Source organism: Stegostoma tigrinum, chromosome 28 (genome assembly GCF_030684315.1).
Source record: "Stegostoma tigrinum isolate sSteTig4 chromosome 28, sSteTig4.hap1, whole genome shotgun sequence".
Classification (NCBI taxonomy): Eukaryota; Metazoa; Chordata; class Chondrichthyes; order Orectolobiformes; family Stegostomatidae; genus Stegostoma; species Stegostoma tigrinum.
Genome location: NC_081381.1, coordinates 42,451,853 through 42,472,015, shown reverse-complemented (window position 1 = coordinate 42,472,015; position 20,163 = coordinate 42,451,853). Strand labels below are relative to the sequence as shown.

At 41.1% G+C, this 20,163-nt stretch overlaps 1 protein-coding gene across 1 annotated transcript in view; it reads left to right on the top strand.

Moving 5' to 3' along the window:
- The window catches only part of nphp4 (nephronophthisis 4), a 396,691-nt gene that overhangs the window by 363,885 nt on the left and 12,643 nt on the right, over positions 1 to 20,163 (top strand). The window contains 3 exon segments of the mRNA XM_059655664.1: positions 2,919 to 2,996; positions 4,290 to 4,446; positions 13,317 to 13,402. Coding sequence (XP_059511647.1) covers positions 2,919 to 2,996; positions 4,290 to 4,446; positions 13,317 to 13,402 — 321 coding nt within the window.

Below are 20,163 nucleotides of genomic sequence, written 5' to 3'. Positions count from 1 at the left end.
GTTCCCGAGGCTATAGTGGAGGCAGAAACCTTCAGCATTTAAAAATGCTTTCAAACTTAATTTTACCAACAAGACAACAGAATAAAAGCTGAAACCTGGGATTCAGTTAGATGAAAATTTCTTAGCTGGAACAGACACAATGGACCAAATGGTCTCCTTCCATGTTATAAATTTATATGGTTCTCTGATTGAAAATACAGCAAAGCAATTTGGAAAGCAAATGGCAAGTTGACTTTTATTGTGAGGGGATTGGAGTACAAGGATTAGGAAGTCTTGCTTTGATTTTATAAGTCCTTGGTGATACCATTTCCTGGATTACAGTGCCCACTTTTGGTTTCTATATTCTAGGAAGGATATACTTACCTTGGAGTTGGAACAGTGAAGGGCCATTTGACTTCTGACTGGGATTGGAGGGTTGTGTGATGAGATGCTGTGTACATTGGGTCCATACTATCTGGAAATTAGAAGAGCGGGAGGTAATCTCGTAGAAATGTCAGTGATTCTGATGGAGTTTGACAGGATAGTCTCAGACAGATTGTTTTCCCTGGCTACGGAGTCCAGAACTTTGGGGGCGCAGGCTCAGGAAAAAGCTTTCAATCATTTAGGATGGGATGAGGAGTGTCTTCAACATGAAAGAGTTGTGAATCTTCGGAATTCAAATGACACACCATGTTGTCATGGCACCACCTTTTGATATATTTAAAGCTGGGATAGACAGATTTTTGATGCCTTGAGGAATTATGGGAAATATTGGAAATTAATGCTTAAGATAACAGATTGTTAAGTATATTAAAGGCTGAGATATGCAGATTTTTAATCAGTAAGTGAATCAAACGTTATGGGGAAAAGACAGGAAAATGGAGTTGAGGATTATCAAATCAGCAGTGATCTCATTGAATGGCAGAGCAGGTTTGATGGGCTGAATGGCCTACTCCTGCTACTGCATTTTATGGCCTATAGTGGGAAGAGGATAGAAGTTGCCAAAGATTATCCATGAGGGATTGCATGACCTATTGTGCTTTTATTTCTTATGCCCTTAAGTTCAAACTATCATTTCTACAATACGTGGTGTCAATCTCAGCTCTGTTAATAAAACTATTCTGAGAGAAGACACCAATCAAACAGGAAGGGAAAGCCACATTTTCCCAATGACAGCTAGTTGTTTACTAAAACAGTACAGATCAGTAAACTCAGATGGTAATTTGAACACACACTTGTCTTTGTGGATGTGAGTTTGCTCGCTGAGCTGGAAGGTTAGTTTTCAGACGTTTTGTCACCATTCTTGGTAACATCATCAGTGAGCCTCCGATGAAGCGCTGGTGTTATGTCCCGTTTTGGGTTTATTGCTGAGGAATCGGCAGACTGTGTTCATAGGGTACCCGTTCTTTTTGAATATGCTGTATAGGTGATTTTCTTCTGCTCTTCATAGTTCCTCTGTGCTGCAGTGTGTGGTGGCTCATTGGAATAATGTTTTAATGCAGCTTCATTTGTGGGTGTTGGGATGGTTGCTCCTGTAGTTCAGTATTTGGTCCGTATGTGTTGTTTTCCTGTAGACGCTGGTTTGAAGTTCCCCATTGACTGTTCGCTCTACTGTGACATCTAGGAATGGCAGCTTGTTGTTGTTTTCCTCCTCTTTTGTGAATGTTATGCCAGTAAGGGTATTATTGATGGTCTTGACGGTTTCCTCTAATTTGTTAGCCAAGGAACTACACCAAAGACTATACTATTAGAAGAACCGAAGACACACACACCAGACACCGCCAAACCTCATCAGCAAGGGCAACATCATCAAGCAAGTGGACCTATGCCTTACCACCCACTTCACTTTCAATAACAAAACCTACAGACAAACCAACGGTACACCCATGGGATCTCCAATATCAGGGTTCTTAGCAGAGGCAGTAATGCAGAGACTCGAACAAACAGCTCTGCCAATCATCCAACCCAAACTTTGGGTCCGCTACTTGGATGACACCTTTGTCATCACTAAACAAAACAAATTAGAGGAAACCTTTAAGACGGGCTCAGAAACCATAACCACTCTCCCCTACATCAAAGACATTTCCAAAATGACTGCCAGACTACTCGGACCTCTTGGCATCGTGGTAGCCCACAAACCCACCAACACACTAAAACAGCAGCTAATGAACATAAAAGACCCTATACAGACGACAAATAAAACAAATGTCATCTACAAAATACCTTGCAAGAACTGTGACAAACACTACATTGGACAAACGGGCAGAAAGCTAGCCACCAGAATACATGAACATCAACTAGCCACAAAACGACATGACCCACTATCACTCGTATCCTTCCATACAGATGAGGAAGGACACCACTTTGATTGGGACAACACATCCATCCTTGGACAAGCCAAACAGAGACACACACGAGAATTCCTAGAAGCATGGCATTCCAACCAGAACTCCATCAACAAACACATTGATTTGGAGCCAATCTACCATCCCCTGAGAAAAAGAACAGGAAATGACATCACCAACCCAAGGAAACCTAACCAGATAAATAGAAAGCGGGACATAACACCAGTGCTTCGTCGGAGGCTCACTGATGATGTTACCTGGAATGGTGACGAAACGTCTTGAAAACTAACCTTCCAGATCAGCGAGCAAACTCACAACCAGAACCTCAACCTGAGCTACAAATCTTCTCAAAACTCACTTGTCTTTGTTATTATTAGCAACAAGGTAGGAATGTATATCAAGTCATCATGAGGTATTATTGTTTGCTGTCTACAGTAGCACTGGTTGAGGCCTGGACTCAGGTCACATGTTGACTATCTTTACTACATCTCGTAAAAGGAAGTAGGGAATTTTAAGAAACCAAAACGAAAATGCAAATATGTGTGACTTTGTTTTGTTTAGGCCGTCTTGAACTGTTATTGCTATCTTCCTCAGGGGCCAGCAAAGGGGAAACTTGCAAAAAAGAACATCATTAATCAACAGGATCCTGACTCCTCAACCAAGAAAATTGAAGTACGTATTATTTCATCAGCAGTGCATCTCATTCTATTCCTGTTTTAATTTTGATTCATGTTCTCTAAAATTCTACATGAGGAGCGATAGTGATATTTGAGCTGCTTGTGTTTGTTTTTGGTCAGTTGGGGCTTTGACTGTCCATGTTACCTACCCATAAGGCCCGCCCTTCTTGGTAAACACTTGCTGACCCCTGAAAAGTCTCTATGGAGCCTCATGATTCTGTGGATTTGAGAACCAGTGCCAACCGCAATCCCAACTCCATCAAAGAGTTGTGAATCTTTGGAATTACAAAAACACTATCGTTTTGGTACTTGCAAGTCACAGAATAGTTAGAGTGCAGACGGGGTCTGTTTGGCCCATCATGCCACCACGGGCTCAATGAATGATCAATTCAATTTGTGCCTTTTTGCTGCCATCGCACCCCACCCCCGTAAGCCTGCACATTGTTCCTTGACTTGCAATGATTTTCCCATTTCTGTCATCAGAAGCATTTGCTTCCATCTTCCTGTAAATTCTGAAATTAAAGAAAGCGATAAAACTCACCGCTAAACATAGTGACTGATTTGCAGCTACCCTGACAATGTGAATATTATCGTAGTTGCAGTGACATTTGGTCACAAAGATACAATCTTATTTATCAGTCACCTAAAGTTATTGGCCCTGATAATAGATGACATATAACATCACTTAGTTCTTCCCAAAGCACTCCACGTACAAACTGCTAGGCCCGAAACGTCAGCTTTTGTGCTCCTGAGATGCTGCTTGGCCTGCTGTGTTCATCCAGCCTCACATTTTGTTGTCTTGGATTCTCCAGCATCTGCAGTTCCCATTATCCCTGTTCAGCACTTACTGTTCCCATATGAACAAATGTCACAGGCATTTTGTACCCAGCAGGCTCCCTCAAACATGACAAGGTGAATGTCCAATTAATCTGTTGTTGGTCATGTTGATTGAGGGAAGAATGAATCCCACTGTGTATTCAAGTGGTGTCATGAGATATTATGTGTTCTCCAGAACAAGCAAACATAGCCTTGGTGTAATTTTTAACCCAGGAAACCCCTGGCACTTCTGTTCTTCCGCACAATTACACTGAAGATTTTATGCCCAGGTGCTGTGGGACTTGAGCTCATGTTGGACAGAAGTCCCATATCCCTGAATAAAGCTGTGAGGATTGCTGCTGACTCTGGTATTGTTAACTTGTAATTTATAATGCTTGAAACACCACATGTGAGGTCTTTCTTAAAAAAAAAGACAAAAAAGCAGTGAGTAAAGCCAGTTGTCTTCTTTCAGGTGATTTTTAAAATTGAAAATCAGAAGCCGATTGCCATCCTTCAGGTGAATGTTGAAGCTCAGCCCTATGTTATTGATCAGACATTTCGCTTTTATCACTCTGAAATGACATTCCTGAAGAAATCAATCCGCCTACCTCCATTGCATGCTCTGTCAGGTATCACATTATTTGTTCTTTCCAAAATAGTAATTTTATTTCATTCTAGAAATTGACATCAATTGAATTGATTGGCTCTGTGTTGATCCTTTTGTATAACTGAACTGACTGTACAATATTGCCAATGAAATCTTCAGATCCCACTCCATGTTATATTGATTACCTCTTCACTGGCATCATTTTCTGTTCCACTTGGTCCGTGATGCCAGCTTGGAATAGGTATGTGGGAAGTTGGCAGTAATTGATGTTAACATAAGAAATGGGAGCAGCAAGTCATTCCACCTCTGGAACTAGCTCCACCATAACAATAAATCATGGCTGATATGATTGTGGTCTTGACCTGCCCATCTTCCCCATGTCAATCAAAATCAATTCTTTTGAATCAGCCTTGTCCGTGTTCAGTGAACTGCCTCGACTGCTCACTTTCTAGATCACTGAGTCTGTTCTGTGGTCTGATCTTTCACTATTTTTGTTGTAAGCTGGTCTGTCAGGAATTTTCATTAAATAAGAGAGAGCTTAATTGATCTTTGGAGCATGTGGTACACTTATACTGGACATGAGGTATGTGATTCTCTGATCCTTGCTGTGTTCTCCTTTCGCTGATATGAAATGGTTCATTAGAACCATTGTAGTTAAAAGTCTGCTCAATGCAGAGACCAAGGCTTAAGATCCACAGGTAACCTCCTGCCATCCTGCTCTGGCTAACCTGATCTGAAAAGTGTTCTACTCCTTTCTAGCATCCCCTATGCTGTTTGCCTCAATGCTTCAAAGTGGTTCCATATTCTGCTCACTCTCTGGGTAAAGAAATTGCTCTTGAGTTCGTGATTGAATGTATTACTGACTAGCCTATAACTATGGCCACTAGTTTGATCTCCCTCACCCTTTATAGCCAGTTTCTGAGGAAGATTCAGTCGACTGAATATACCCCAAACTGTTAAGTTCCTGACTGAGGAGGGATAAACCAGCTCCCGTTCTTTATTCACTTGGCCCCTCTGTTGGTTGCATCGAAGCTAAATTGAAAAGGATCCTTTCCCTTGTGGACCCGTCTCCCAGGAAGGAAGGAATATGCTTTTACAGGAGGGAATATAGCCAGCTTTTCTTGCATTAACAAAAAGAGTGAGCTTAATAATTAAAATGCTCGGGAAAAATTAGTAACACACAAACACACAGATTAGAAATAAGAGGTGAATCCAATAAAAGCTTATGAAAAAACAGATGTATGGATCAATATGCGATTTGTTTGTGAACAGCAGCTGTTTCAGTGGGGGTCACAGCTAGTACCAGTGTTGGCAGTTGAATGGATGGTTTTTGAGACTCTTTGTTTTGCAGGCTGATTGAAGTACCTTCTTCCAGTTCCTTTTTTCTGTAGCTGGTTTGCAGCATCAGGAATGAGGGGGCTTATCTTTTTATCAGCCACACAGTGTGACTAGGGGTGAGTTCTTCAGCAATGACCTTCATGGCATACTAATGCTTTGAACTGAACACAAGAGTGTTCACTCCCATTAATCCACCGCAGTAGGATTGAAGATAATAAAGTGTGAAGCTGGATGAACACAGCAGGCCAAGCAGCATCTTAGGAGCACAAAAGCTGACGTTTCGGGCCTAGACCCTTCAGAGAGCTCTCTGATGAAGGGTCTAGGCCCGAAACGTCAGCTTTTGTGCTCCTGAGATGCTGCTTGGCCTGCTGTGTTCATCCAGCTTCACACTTTATTATCTCTCGTAGTAGGTTTGAAACTGGTTTTATAGCCCCTCTTTTTGTATGTTTCTGAATAAAACAGGCATGTCTGCAAGTGGTGGCTTTCTGCAGGCCCCCCCCACCATTATCTGCTTTTGTTAAATCCCATCCCTGTTTGATGTTTCCATGATGATTTACAAGACATTTCATTGGCTTCACACAGGACTTTGCCAGTCACTGAATTTAAATCTGCAGTTAATCTGCAGCAATGCACTTTTAAAAAATGCACTTTGAATTAAAAGTAAACAATGTCTATAAGTACTTTTGAGTTCTGATCCATCACCATGATTCCCCGCAACTGGAAACATCAGCCTGGATTTTTGCACAGTCCGGATCAATGTCATTTTAAAAATGGCTGGACCCTACTCTCGGATTCCTGCCTCTATTCTTGACACCAGCAATATTCGTTAGCTTGTGATAAGTGTGTAGGTAGTGACCCAATCCATGCTAAAGGGAGGCATTTCCCAGCACCCCTTATGGTTTTTCTTCAGTGGGACCAGCTTCGCCATGACTCATGGTCCACAGACCCTCAGCTTTGTTTCAAATGAGTGTCTGAATTTGGGAACTTTTTGAAGGTAGTTTCAAAAGTTTTATTTTACCTGTTCCCCCTTCTTGCCCCTCCCATTCCCTACCCAGCTACTCCCCATTGGTCCTCCTACTCTCCATGGCAACTCATGTCCCGTCCTTCCGTATTCACCCAGTATACACTTTGTTTATACTATGAGGACAGGGTCATCTGTAATTCTACCTGGCCTGACAAGGAATGTTTCACCAAGAGCCCAGACTGGTCAAAACATGGACAAAAACAGAATTTGCTGAAAAAAGCTCAGACTTGCTGAGCTTCTTCAGCAAATTTTGTTTCTGTTTCTGTTTTTGTTTCTGATTTTGAGAATCTGCAGTTCTTTCGGTTTTGATCAAAACACAGGTTCAACAGGAGTCCTGTTTGCCAAGTGAAGAGATTTGTTCACTTTGCTTGATCAACATCATTAACTGGTTATGAATGGTTTATTTTCAGTGCTGTCCTTTGCCAATGTCTCAATGTCTCTTTGGACATGATTTAGAGGGATGAGCATTTGAAGCCCTTGTTAGTTATACTTCAATGGGATGTCTCATTGTCACTTTCATAAGGTTGTAGGAACAATAGTTTTTAATGATGAACATTACAGAATTGTTTCTCATCAGTCATTCAACATTTGCTCTTTAGTTTTGCACATAGTGTATATTGAGTTATTGGGTATGGAAGGGGCTTACCTTGGCATGAATGGTCTAGGTAAGCAACTGGGAGGCATGTGTTGGTATTGTGTTGGCTTGAGGGTGTGAGGGTGATGGATGGCAAGGGTTTGTGGGCCTAACTTCTTTCATTACAACTGGAATCGAGCCCCAAAGAACCAAGGCAGGCCTTCTAATCAGCCCAGTTTGGCATATACCTGCCCACCCAGGATCTACTTCCAGGGTCCTTGTTCTGCATATATTCACCCTTCCCCAGGAGCAAAAATAACAGGATTTGGGTCCCTTTAAACTCAGATGGATCCACTCTACCAGGACAGTTCCCAACTCAGGTTACACACCACCGTTGCCCAAATCCAGCCCATAGTCTTTACTTCTACCCAATGATGTCCCTTATAACTCTGCTCATTCCCAAGCTTTCTGTAAGAGTCTCAAGCTGTTTAGTTTTTCCTGAGTTGTAGTACTCTCTGATATCTGGTATAATCCTTTCAAATCATTTTTGTACATCCTCCAATGTCTCTATCTTTTTTGTACTCTGGAATCCATAATTTCATTGGGCTTACCAATGTTCAATACATGTTTAGGATAATATCCATTCTTTTTAATGTTCTTGCTCCAGAAATGGACCCCAATGTTGAGTTTGCGCTTCTAAAAACTGCTCTCCACATTTGTAGCTTGAAATTTCTTTATTTGTCTGCCTCATTATGGAGAGAATGTTTGTCCTTGCTAGTGAGTCTTGGGTGGGGGAGAAGCTCGCTTGGCCACTCCTGTTCCTAATTTCTGGGCTCCTGAGAGACTCTTATTCTGTTGACTATCAGACTCTCTTAGGAGCATGTACTGGTAAATTTCTGATTGTCAACAGATGTTGATATGCCATACCAAACTGCAAAGGTCTGCACTTTTCTGCAAAATAATGGCAATTAACAAAGTTGTCAAAATCCTTCAATTATGTGGCTCCTTATCACACCTTTCAAAGAGGCAATAAAGTACATCATTGAATGCAAAGAATTACAGCAATTTTGTATGTGAGCAAATCGAATAGTGCATATACTAGCTGAGCCACTGCCAGTGCTGTAAAACAGCTACCTGACTGTTAGGCTTCAACATCTACTTTCAGTCGCTGAAGATTTCTGAATATGTCAGTGTATAAGTTGACCTTTGAGACCTCAAAAAATCCCTCTATTATTGGGGGCTGATTTACAATCTGAGTACAATCTGAGTCAGCAGTTTGAAACATCATCAGCATCAGCACAAAGAGAAGGCATATCTTAAACTCCTATGCATCTCATAATACAGCTTGTGGCATCTGCTAGCTCTGTTACATCCCATTATAATGCAGCAGTAAGTAAAAACATACATTTGTGGTGTGAAAGATTGGGCCTGACTACTAATGCAAGTATAGCATGTCTTGGATGAAAAAGGGAGACGGGGTTGCAGATGGGAAACGAATTGCTTTATGTGCCGAGTACATGCAAAAGCGTGATTTTTTGGTGCTGGGGAAACTGGCTTGTCTTATGTTCCAGATTGACACACATGTCATGATCTACAGTATTTTCTGGATTCCCAATTTCTTCAGATCCATCAATTTAGAGTGACCAGCAAGAATTCCATACTAATGAAAGGGGGACAGATTCAGAGACAGTATATTAACACTGAAAGGGTACATTCAAAGCAATTGCTTATAGTCCACAATAGCAATCTCTTGTCAGCCTCTATTTACCTTGTCAGAACAAATTCAGCACTTCAATCAGTCCATTTTATGATTAATGGCCCTTCTAAATTGAAGACCCTTGATAGTTACTGTCTGTTACAATAGGTTGTATGACATTAATTCAGCTTTCATTGAGGTGTTAGGTTTTAAAAGGGACAGTTCCATTGCAGCTCCATTTGAACGTGGGGGGTCATAAAGGACTGATGATAAATTGTACCTGGGGTGGAAGAGAACACTTCCTTGGCTGTCAGATAGAATGACAGCAGAATCTGTGAAATAAATGAGAAATTTATTGACTAGCTGATAATGTGCATTGTTTTGTGTGATAGTTTAAAGTATATTTATGAGCCTTCTGCAATTGTTTCTTTTTCTTAGATTATATTTGTAGGGAGACATTTTATTCAGTTTCAGAAATACATGTACTCTCTGAATAAGTGCTGAGCAGTTAATTGACTGTGATGTATCTTCACATCTTCAGCAGAGGCTGGCAATGATTATTCCCTGTTCGGTGTTTGCTTAAACCTCTTCTTTTATCTTCCTGCTTTGTGGAGGAGTGTCTGTTCACGAGGCACCATTGTCCGATGGCTGTGCGATCCCTATAGTTCTCCCTGCACAGCAGCAGCTAATTCCCTTTTCTCTTAAATGGCACTTGGGCTTTGGGCCCACTACACTGCCTGGGGAGGCTAGTCCATTTGTCAATCATTCCTCCTATGGAGAGCCAACCACTTGAATTCTTCATAAATTTTCTTGTTTGTATTTAGCTGAGACCTGTGTTCTGTTGTTCTGCCTACCCTCATAATGTACTTTAAAACAATTCTGCAGATTTATCATATTATTTACTGTCTTTTTCACAGCTAAAACACAAAATTCTGACAATGCAGAGTCAGCATCAGCCAGTTCTGGTGTGCCCTGCAAGCTCAAAGCATTCATATGTCATTTCTGTCAGCAGATGCTTCCTTTAATATTTGTGTTTTGATGATTGTAACCTGCAACAAATGTATTTTTAATTTGGTTATGTTTTAATATGTCTCTAATTCAAGGCGTAATGGGATAGCAAATAGGGTCATATTCTGATGAATAACAGTTTGTGTGGCCTAGTTACAATTGGGATCTGAAGGTTGGGGGCTTTATGGGTGTTTCAGCAGACCAATTACTTCTGTAAGCATCCAGGTTTACAGTCTGAATACAAGGGGAAGGCCAGTTCTTTTCGATATTACTAACTACAAGATATTGAAAAGTACAGCTTCAGTCATGGGAGGGTTAAAGGCTGCTTTCTCTGTTAGCTTCCAGACTGAAGGTAGGTGAGAAAATGTTCCCTGGCAGGAAAGATGTATCCCATGATAATTGAAGGACAATAGAAGATTTGTTTTGTGTGGTTGGGAGAACGAGTACGATGGATGTGATTGCAGGTCAGATCAGGATTTCTCTGAAATCCAGGACAGGAATGTCAGTTGTTCACTGGACATTATGAAAGCATGAAACAGAAGAGTTACCAGACCCAAAATGTTAACTCTGATTTCTCCTCACAGATGCTGCCAGGCCTGTTGAACTTTTCCAGCTATTTCTGTTTCTGTTTTTGAGCAATTTTTAGCTGTGTTTACATTGGATTTACTTTGATGCTCTGGAAATGCTGAATTTGTGGTACTCCGCTCTATTAAGACCTCTAGACCTTGTTGGTTACTCAAGCACCATTCGTGGAATGTGTCTGTTGCTCACGTTTCATGCTGTTCATGGGTGTCTAAAAGTTGGCTGTGGTAAATGAACCGGCTATGGCCCCACCCACTCTTTCTGTGCAAATTATTTTATTTTACAAGTTGCCTCCTCCTATTTATCGTCTTCAAATTTAATGGATTTGCAAACTTCTAAATATTTGCCATTGATGAAAATTTGAAACAGCTGTTGGACTCAACTCTTGGCGACCCTACTTCATTCTTCTTCCACCAATCCACCTCAATAATACGATTTCTATCATGTTTTTCAACCAACTATTTTATCCTCAGTCAAGATTACTGTCTACTGCTTTTAACTTAATTGGATGACTATTTTGTAGTAGTTTGCCCAATGAATATTGAAGGGATTTCAAATCTTGAAAAGATAGAACATGAGGTAAAGGTGAAGGAGTTGCTCTGTTAATTAAGCTTTCAGTAGTATGGTAGTGAGAGATGACCTTAGTTTGACAGAGCAGGATATAGAATCAGTCTAGGTGGAGTTGCAAAAAGGAAGGACAAAAGATCAGTTTTGGGAATACTTAATAGGTGCCCTTACATAGTCAGACATTAAGACCCAGCAAAGACTGACTTAAAAAAGGTAGAAAGTGAAAAATGAAAGAACGCCAGCCAGTAATAGTTTAAAAAGTAAGAGCTTGTGCAAGTATTTAAATAGGAAAATCTAACCAAGTTTAGCATTGGCTCATGAGAGGGAGCCTGGGATAAAAAAGGAAATGCTGGCATTGCTAAACAGGTTTTCTTGAGTCTGTTTCATTGTAGAAAACTTATAGACAATGGGTGCAGGAGTAGGCCATTCGGCCCTTCGAGCCAGCACCACCATTCATTATGATCATGGCTGATCATCCACAATCAGTATCCTGTTCCTGCCTTATCCCCATAACCCTTGATTCCACTATCTTTAAGAGCTCTATCTATCTCTTTCTTGAAAGTATCCAGAGACTTGGCCTCCACTGCTTTCTGGGGCAGAGCATTCCATATATCCACCACTCTCTGGGTGAAGAAGTTTCTCCTCAACTCTGTTCTAAATGGCCTACCTCTTATTTTTAAACTGTGTCCTCTGGCTCTGGACTCCCCCATCAATGGAAACATACTTCCTGCCTCCAGATTGTCCAATCTTTTAATAATCTTATACGTCTCAATCAGATCCGCTCTCATCCTTCTAAACTCAAGTGTATACAAGCCCAGTCGCTCCAATCTTTCAACATATGATAGTCCCGCCATTCCGGGAATTGACCTCGTGAACCTATGCTGCACTCCCTCAATAGCAAGAATGTCCTTCCTCAAATTTGGAGACCAAAACTGCACACAATACTCCAGTTGCGGTCTCACCAGGGCCCTGTACAGCTGCAGAAGGACCTCTTTGCTCCTATACTCAATTCCTCTTGTTATGAAGGCCAGCATGCCATTAGCTTTCTTATAAAGTATCCCGATAATGCTTGAGAATCGAGAGTTGAATAGGGGTGGGACTTGTGGTTTCTACCCTTACTTTGGTGTCGTAATGATTGGGATCAATGATGTGATAATCAGCTGATGATCTGTTTTTGTGAAGATGATTGAAGGAACAATATTGATTCAGACATTGGGAGCAACACGTATATCCTCCCCCACCCCCAGTTTGACTGATGTTTATTTTTTGATGTGATTTGATTCAGGCTTAAGATATTAACAGGAACCAATGAGACACATAGAGAAAAACTATTTTTCAATGGCAACAGCACCTATGATTAGAACACATTGCTTCAAAATTAGAGCCAGGCTGTTCAGGAGTGAAGTTAGGAACCCTTTCTCCACACAAGAAGTGGCAGAGGACTGGCCAATATTTCAAAAATAAGTGAACTGTGATGCCATCAGTTGAGCCATTATGGAAAATTGTGAAATCACTTAAAGAGAAGATGTAAATGATCAACGAATTGCAGTGTACAGCAGCCTATAATTATCAGTTGGTTAATGCAACTGGAATTGTTCTTTTGAGTCATGGCAGTAGTTGAAACTTTACTATCCTGTCATATATTTCTATGGATTGGAGTCTTCAAATTGACTTTGGAAAAGTTAGTTGGTATGCAGCGCAATGGTGCCAACAGCAGAGGTTCAACTCCCGTATGGGTTGAGGTCAGGCACTGCCTTCTTGATCTCGTCCCTCGCCTGAGGCGAGGTGACCCTGAGGTTAAACTTACTTACTGCTTGTGTCTCTCTAATGACTGAGAAGGTAGACAGTGAGACAAAGGGCTTTCACTTCACTGAACCCAAATATATTTTACCAGGTAAACGAAGCTAAACGAGCAGCAGAAAGCACTGGGAAACAATATATTGTCTCCTTTTAGTTTCACTGTCCACATCATTTTTCTTTATAATACTAATTTTACAATCAATTACTCTGCACATCTCCTGTTCATATGGAGGGAAGGGCAGTGAGTTTGTGAAAATCCTGTATTTCTCCTTACTACTGTGTGTGTTATTTGAAATTTTTCAGGTCTGACAGTACAGTCACTGAATGCCGAGCTTCAGATCAACGTTCGCTGCAGTGATTTCAACATCATTTGTGAGACAAGAAAAACGGTATGTTATTGATTTCCTCATGTTAATGACAAGCCAGTAAGTTTTAAGTGCTTTTGACCTTTTGGAAACTGAGAAAGAATTTAGAGCCACTTGTACAAATAAACATTAGCAGTAAGCTGAGTCAACTGGTCAGAAGCATCTGGGCCTCATGTGACTTGTCTGTTCCTGTGCAGAACCCGCTTCTAAGCTACTTTCTAAAATACTCGTTGTCAGTGACTGAGCTAATCACTGCAAGCTTGAGAGTAAGTGATAATCTTTCATCTTTATCATGCCTTGCATTGTTGCCTGACTTGATTGCTGTAGTTGGGACTCTGAAATGAGAAAAACTCAAGAGCAGCATTGAAGTGGAGAGAGGCTAATTGGAGCTGAATTATCTTGAAGGAGAGGGAGAAATAGAACGTGAGAAGGAGGTTTGGCACTGAGCCCTTTCTATTTATTCTTTCATGGTATGTAGACTTTGCTGGCAAGACCAGTCTTTGTTGTCTGTCCTTAATTGCCCTAGAATTGAAAAGCATTTCAGAGGGAAGTAAAGAGTTAACCACTTTGCTGATTCATACGTAGACCAGACAAGGTAAGGATGGCCGATATCATTCCCTAAAAGTGAGCTCAGTTTTTATGACATTCAGTGATGTACTCGCAGTCAATGTTTATCGAGACAACCTTTCAATTCCAAATTCTGTGAACTGAAGTTAGATTTCATTAACTGCCATGGTGGGATTTTAACCAGAGAGTTTGCCTAGGCTCTGAGTTACTAACCCATTGAGATTGCTGGTATACCACTGCCTCTCCTGTTATCCTTAATGGTTTCAGCCTTGGCATTTGACACAGCCTCCAACATGGCTGATCCAATCACAGTGAGCCATTGAAATGAGGACAAGTATTATGCCTCCTCCTTGTCAGTTACATAGGCAACGCAACTTACATTTAGATTACATTCTTGATGTGATAAAACTTCCTAAAGCATTTCAGAAGAACATTATAAAACAAAATATGACACTGAGCTACATGAGGAAGTAGCAGATCAAATGACCAAAAACTTTGTTGAAAAGGAATTTTTAGAAGGTGGTGGATGTGGTAGCTGGCCGAGAGACTGAGGGAGGGAATTCAGGAATTTAGGCTCTGGGCAGCTGAATGCATGGAGGCCAATGATGGGACGATCAAAACCAGGATTACTCAGGAGACTGGATTAGATGAGAGCGGATACCTTGGAGAGATGTGGGCTGAGAGAAACTTTGAGGTAGGGGCAGCAGTGCAAACATGAGAGGATTTGAAAACAAGGATGACAGTTTAATATGAAGATGTTACTTGAACTGGGCTAATGTTGTTCAGCAAGCACAGAAGATATAAGTCAATGGGACTTGGTGCAACTTAAAACCACAGGCAGCAGAGTTTTGTATGACCTTAGATTTACAGAGTAAGCCAGGAGTGTGTTGGAATAATCGAGTCCTGAGGTAACAAAGGCCAAAGAAAGGTTTTAGCAGCAGAGAGACTGAGGTGGAGATAAAGTTGCACAGTGTAATGTTCTTGTGAAGGTTTGTAACTTGGGTTGTGGATGAGGTTGCTGACTTGCCCACGGCGCTGGCTGGTTATCGTACAGACATTTCCTCACCATGCTAGGTAACATCATCGGTGTGGCCTCCGATGAAGCGAGGTTATTTTACTCTGCTTGGTATTTATTTAATCCAGTTTGTTCAGTCGGGTTGTGTCATTTCCGTTTCTGTCCTGCATGGGTTTGTATATGGGATCTAATTCTACATGTTTGTTGATTGCATTATGAGTTGAAAACCAGGCCTGTAGGAATCTCCATGCGTGTCTCTGGTTGGCTTGAGCGAGGATGGTCATGTTGTCCCGGTTAACTTGATAGTCTTCATTGTCCAAGTGCACTGACATGAGGAAAAGTTTGTTGTGTTTTGCTGCTAGCTGGTGTTCGTGTTTCCTGGTGACTAGTTTCCTGGCCGATGTTAATGTCCCTTGCAGTCATTGCAAGGTATTTTGTAAACTACGTTGGTCCTGCATGTCACGAGTAAGAGTCTTTGGTCCTTGTGAGCGTTTGTCATAACATGGCTGTGGGTTTGTGTGCCATCATCGTTCTTAGTGGTTGTTGCAAAGTTGCACAGTGTTATGGAAGTGCAAATAGACAGTCTTCATGCTGGCATGGAAGCATGATTGGAAACTATTCTTGGATTAAGTGTGTCATTGCCACCATAAACAGGCTGGTTTAGTTTTACTGCGTTGGCCGTGAGATGGATGGAGTCAGAGCTAGGGAACAGAGTTTAGACACGGGGCTGATAACAATGGCTTCAATCGTCACCTACAAATGAAAATATCTTCTCTACAACATCTCAGTCAAACAGTGTTAAAATTTTTAAAACACTTTCTCTGATTATCTCTTGATATGCTCTTTTTTAGAGAAACAGCTTCAGCCTGTTCAGTTTTTTACGATTAAGTATAACCACTCCATTCTGGCATACCCTCGGAAATCCTTTTGCACTCCCTTCTCAGCACCTTACCATTTTTATAATATGGAAGCAAAAACTGCTCACAGTGACATCTAACCAAAAGATTCCATTCAGGTGTAAATGATTTTTCTCACAGAAACTTGGCTGAGAACACAATCATCCATTAATGCAGATCACTAAAACTCAGTGACCTGTAACCGAAAAATATTGCTTCATGAGGAATCTTTGAACATGTTCCATTATTCTTTAGGGCACACCCAAAGATCTTGATGGCTGCAATTTTTTTCTAGATAACTTGTTTTATTAATGAGAAATTACATGAATAGAGATGCCTCCCATTTTAGCCATTAGCATGATATCTCCTTTGGGAGCTGGGGTGTGTTGTGAGTTTATTCTTTCCTCATGTCTTCTTTAAACAGCACCATTTTGGTCTCCTCGCAGTCACTGTAAAAAAAAGGCTGTTTTATACCTCTCTTGCTGCTACTAAAACAGCTGCCAATGCATGTGATTTCTCGCTTTGTCTCCCTCACTGTTTGACAAAGCAGCTATCTTTATCATGACTTGCCGATCTCTCCTTGCCTTTCAAAAGTACAGCAAATCTTGTATGGCCATAAATCATTACTTAGGTTTGCACAGCAGTCAGTCTCCAACAGTCTCTAGTGATCATTATGCCTTTTGAACCTGGCTAAGCTTTGCAGCATGCTTGCTGAACACTTGTGTGTTTCACATTCACCCTTTTACTTTGAAAAGTCTGTTTTGAAAAGTCCATACTCCCCCTGCAAAGAATGTAATAGATATGTTGTGACGCAGATTGTATATTAAATTCAGACATTTTTGACAGATATGGGATTATCCATAGCTTTTTTAGCTTTTTGTAAAATAATTTATTTGCCATACCCTAACGTGCTTTACAATCAATTAATTGTTGAAGTGTTGTTGTTCTTATAATGTGGGAAATTGAGGAGCTAATTATCACACTGTTAAGCTTCCAAAAAAACAGCAAAGTGTGGAGCTGGATGAACACAGCAGGCCAAGCAGCATCTCAGGAGCACAAAAGCTGACGTTTCAGGCCTAGACCCTTCATCAGAGCTCTAATGTAGGATCTAGGCCCGAAACGTCAGCTTTTGTGCTCCTGAGATGCTGCTTGGCCTGCTGTGTTCATCCAGCCCCACACTTTGTTATCTTGGATTCTCCAGCATCTGCAGTTCCCATTATCACAGCAATGTAATAATGAACAGATAACCCAATTTAGGTGTTAATTGAGGGATAGAAGTATTGGCCATGACACCAGAGAGCAGGCCTGTTTGAATTATGTCATATATGCACCTGGAAGAGTACACAAGACTGTGGTTTTAACAGCTCCTCTGAAAGATAACGCCTCTGGCAGTGCAGCACTCCCTCAGGTCTGTAGTGTTGGTCTAGACTTTGCACGTAGGTCTCAGGTTAGGTTATAGATGTTAGCACCAGTCACAGTTGACATCATGTAAAGAATAGGAGGCCACCTCCTTCCAGTATTTGGACAGTAACCTGATGGAACTGATTCTATGCCTATTGTAGAACCTGCTTGTTTTTTTAATATTTTTAATTTCTGTGGGTTTCACCAGAATGTTGTTTACCCACTGGACCAGATTGACTGTGGGTCAACCTGACTTCTAAATGTTAGCCCACTCACCTGGTATTTGTTGCTCCTGACACAGCTCTGAAGCAGCTACAGAGGTGGGCAGAGCATGAGGTGGCAGATTGGAATGCCCACCTCCCGTTACTTGGCATCAGGCCATGGTGTTATCTTCTTCCACCAACTATGCTCCCTCCATGCTTCTTCATATGTACCATTGCCACCTTTATGCCCCATCATATTTCCCATGCCCACAGGAACCCTCATCCAGTTCTCACTAGGTATACAATTCATGAGCCAGATAATAACAGTGGCCAATGTTTGAAACTCTCATGAAATATATTAAAAAAATCAGTCATTCAAGTTAATCTTTGAAGAAAACTATCTTATATGCTCATAAAATTGTAAATCTGTTTCGAAAACCACCTCAAACAAAGATTATTATGAGCTAATTAAACTGACAATCAAACAAAAGTCACAGTTCCTGTTGCACTGTGTAAACAATTTCTTACCAGGTGGAGTCACTAGTCATTCTAGGATCTCGGTCAACTTTGATAAAAAAGTCACCTTGCAACTGTGTCGACTGAAGCAGAATGAAACAATACCAAACACCATAACGTTATCTTTATTTGAACTCATCTTTCGATGCCAATGTTTGTTTATTTGTACAAGATTCTGCTTGTACAAGGTTTCTGCTTCCGAAGTTCATAAACTGCCTTATCTGAAGTGGCTCCGTAGGCTTCAAGACCTTATCCACCCCCACAAAATAGCCACTACATGGAAACTTGAATTTTCATCTGACATTTAAATAGCAAACCCGACATCACTTCTAACTGAGCGTTGAGTTGAACCTACCATATTTCCTGACTTGCTGAAAATAGCAGCTGGTAGAAATCAGAGGCTAAATTTTAAAATGCAGCTCCACCAGGTCCAAGATAATAAAATGTGAGGCTGGATGAACACAGCAGGCCAAGCAGCATCTCAGGAGCACAAAAGCTGACGTTTCGGACCTAGACCCTTCATCAGAGAGGGGGATGGGGAGAGGGAACTGGAATAAATAGGGAGAGAGGGGGAGGCGGACCGAAGATGGAGAGTAAAGAAGATAGGTGGAGAGAGTATAGGTGGGGAGGTAGGGAGGGGATAGGTCAGTCCAGGGAAGACGGACAGGTCAAGGAGGTGGGATGAGGTTAGTAGGTAGCTGGGGGTTCCTGTTTTGTCCTCCCAACATGGGTTAACTCAGGGTGAAACATTAAAACTCAGACCACAGTATGAGAAAATGACCGTGGTTTAGATCTAAGTTTCAAACAGTGCAAAACCCTGGAAGCTTTCACATGTTGTTTCTTTTACTGGAAATAGAAATGTAATCCAATCATCTGCTGAGAACACAGAAATCATGTGCAGGAGTCTTGTGATAATGGGGCGAATATATTCCCATTAGTGATAAATTTGTCAAAACTGATGAAAGTTCCAAATATATGTGTTAAATTCTTGTATGATGATTGAACAGCGATCCTATTGTAAACTCAAACGAGAAAGAATATTAACACAGGGGGATCCTGGTGTGGCGCCAAGCCTCAGTGGTTAGGCACTTTGAAGAAGATCTGATTATTATCCACCTGAATGGATTAACTGTTTAAAGCATATTTAGCACTGTGGTTGGTTTACTGCTCAGAACCTTAATGAGAGCTATAGAAGCATGACAATTTGTATTTCCACTTGCTTCAAGCTGCCAGTGATGCCAAAAATAATCATAGGTCTATTTGCTGGCTTCTAAAAGGTACAAAATAAGACACGGAAGAAATATGGATGGTAGAAATTAGAACAAAGTCAGAAATTGCTGGACAAACTCAGGGGGTCTGGCAACATCTGCGGACAGAAAGCAAAGTTAACATTTCGTATCCAGTGCCCCTTCTGCAGAACGGGTTTTTTCTGACAGCATTTTCATTGGGATAGAAGTGAGCTTTCAATGTAACCTATATAAAGCAAATGACTCCTATGGGAAAAAATTACCAGCACAGATTCAGCTGGACCAAATGGCCTTCTGCAAAATTCCATGAAGTAGTATGTGGTTGTGGAGCAGTACATGGTGAGAAGTGAACCGAGTGATACAGAGATCTGTAACTATGCTGGGTAACTCTCAATGTAGTTAATGAAGGAAGTTTCTGTTTCTGAAAGTACAGGCTTTAGCTAGCACAGATTGCACGGGTTAAATAACCTCCTCCCATTCCAGACTTTAGTGATTACATTTTGTATAAAATACCAGTTTTTTTCAACTTTATTCTTTCATTGGATGTGGGCAGCATTGCTGACAAGATCAGCGTTTATTACCCATTTCAGTTGCCCTTGAGCTAAGTGGTTTGCTTGGCCTAGCAGAGGGCAGTTTGGAGTTTATCACATAGCTGTGGGTCAGGAATTACATATAGGACAGATCGAGTAAGCATGGCAGATTTCCATTCCAATGGCCACCATTACTGAAACTGGTTTTATATTCCAGATTTATTGATTGAATTTAAATTCCAGAGTAGGATTTGTCCTGCTAACCCTGAAGCATTAATCTGGGTCTCTGGATTACATTTACTCCAGCGCTGCTGATTCCCTAAAGTGTGGAAGCAGGCCATTCGGCCCATTGAGTTACACCAACCCTCTGAAGGGAATGACTCTGATAAATAATGCAGCACAAGATGGTG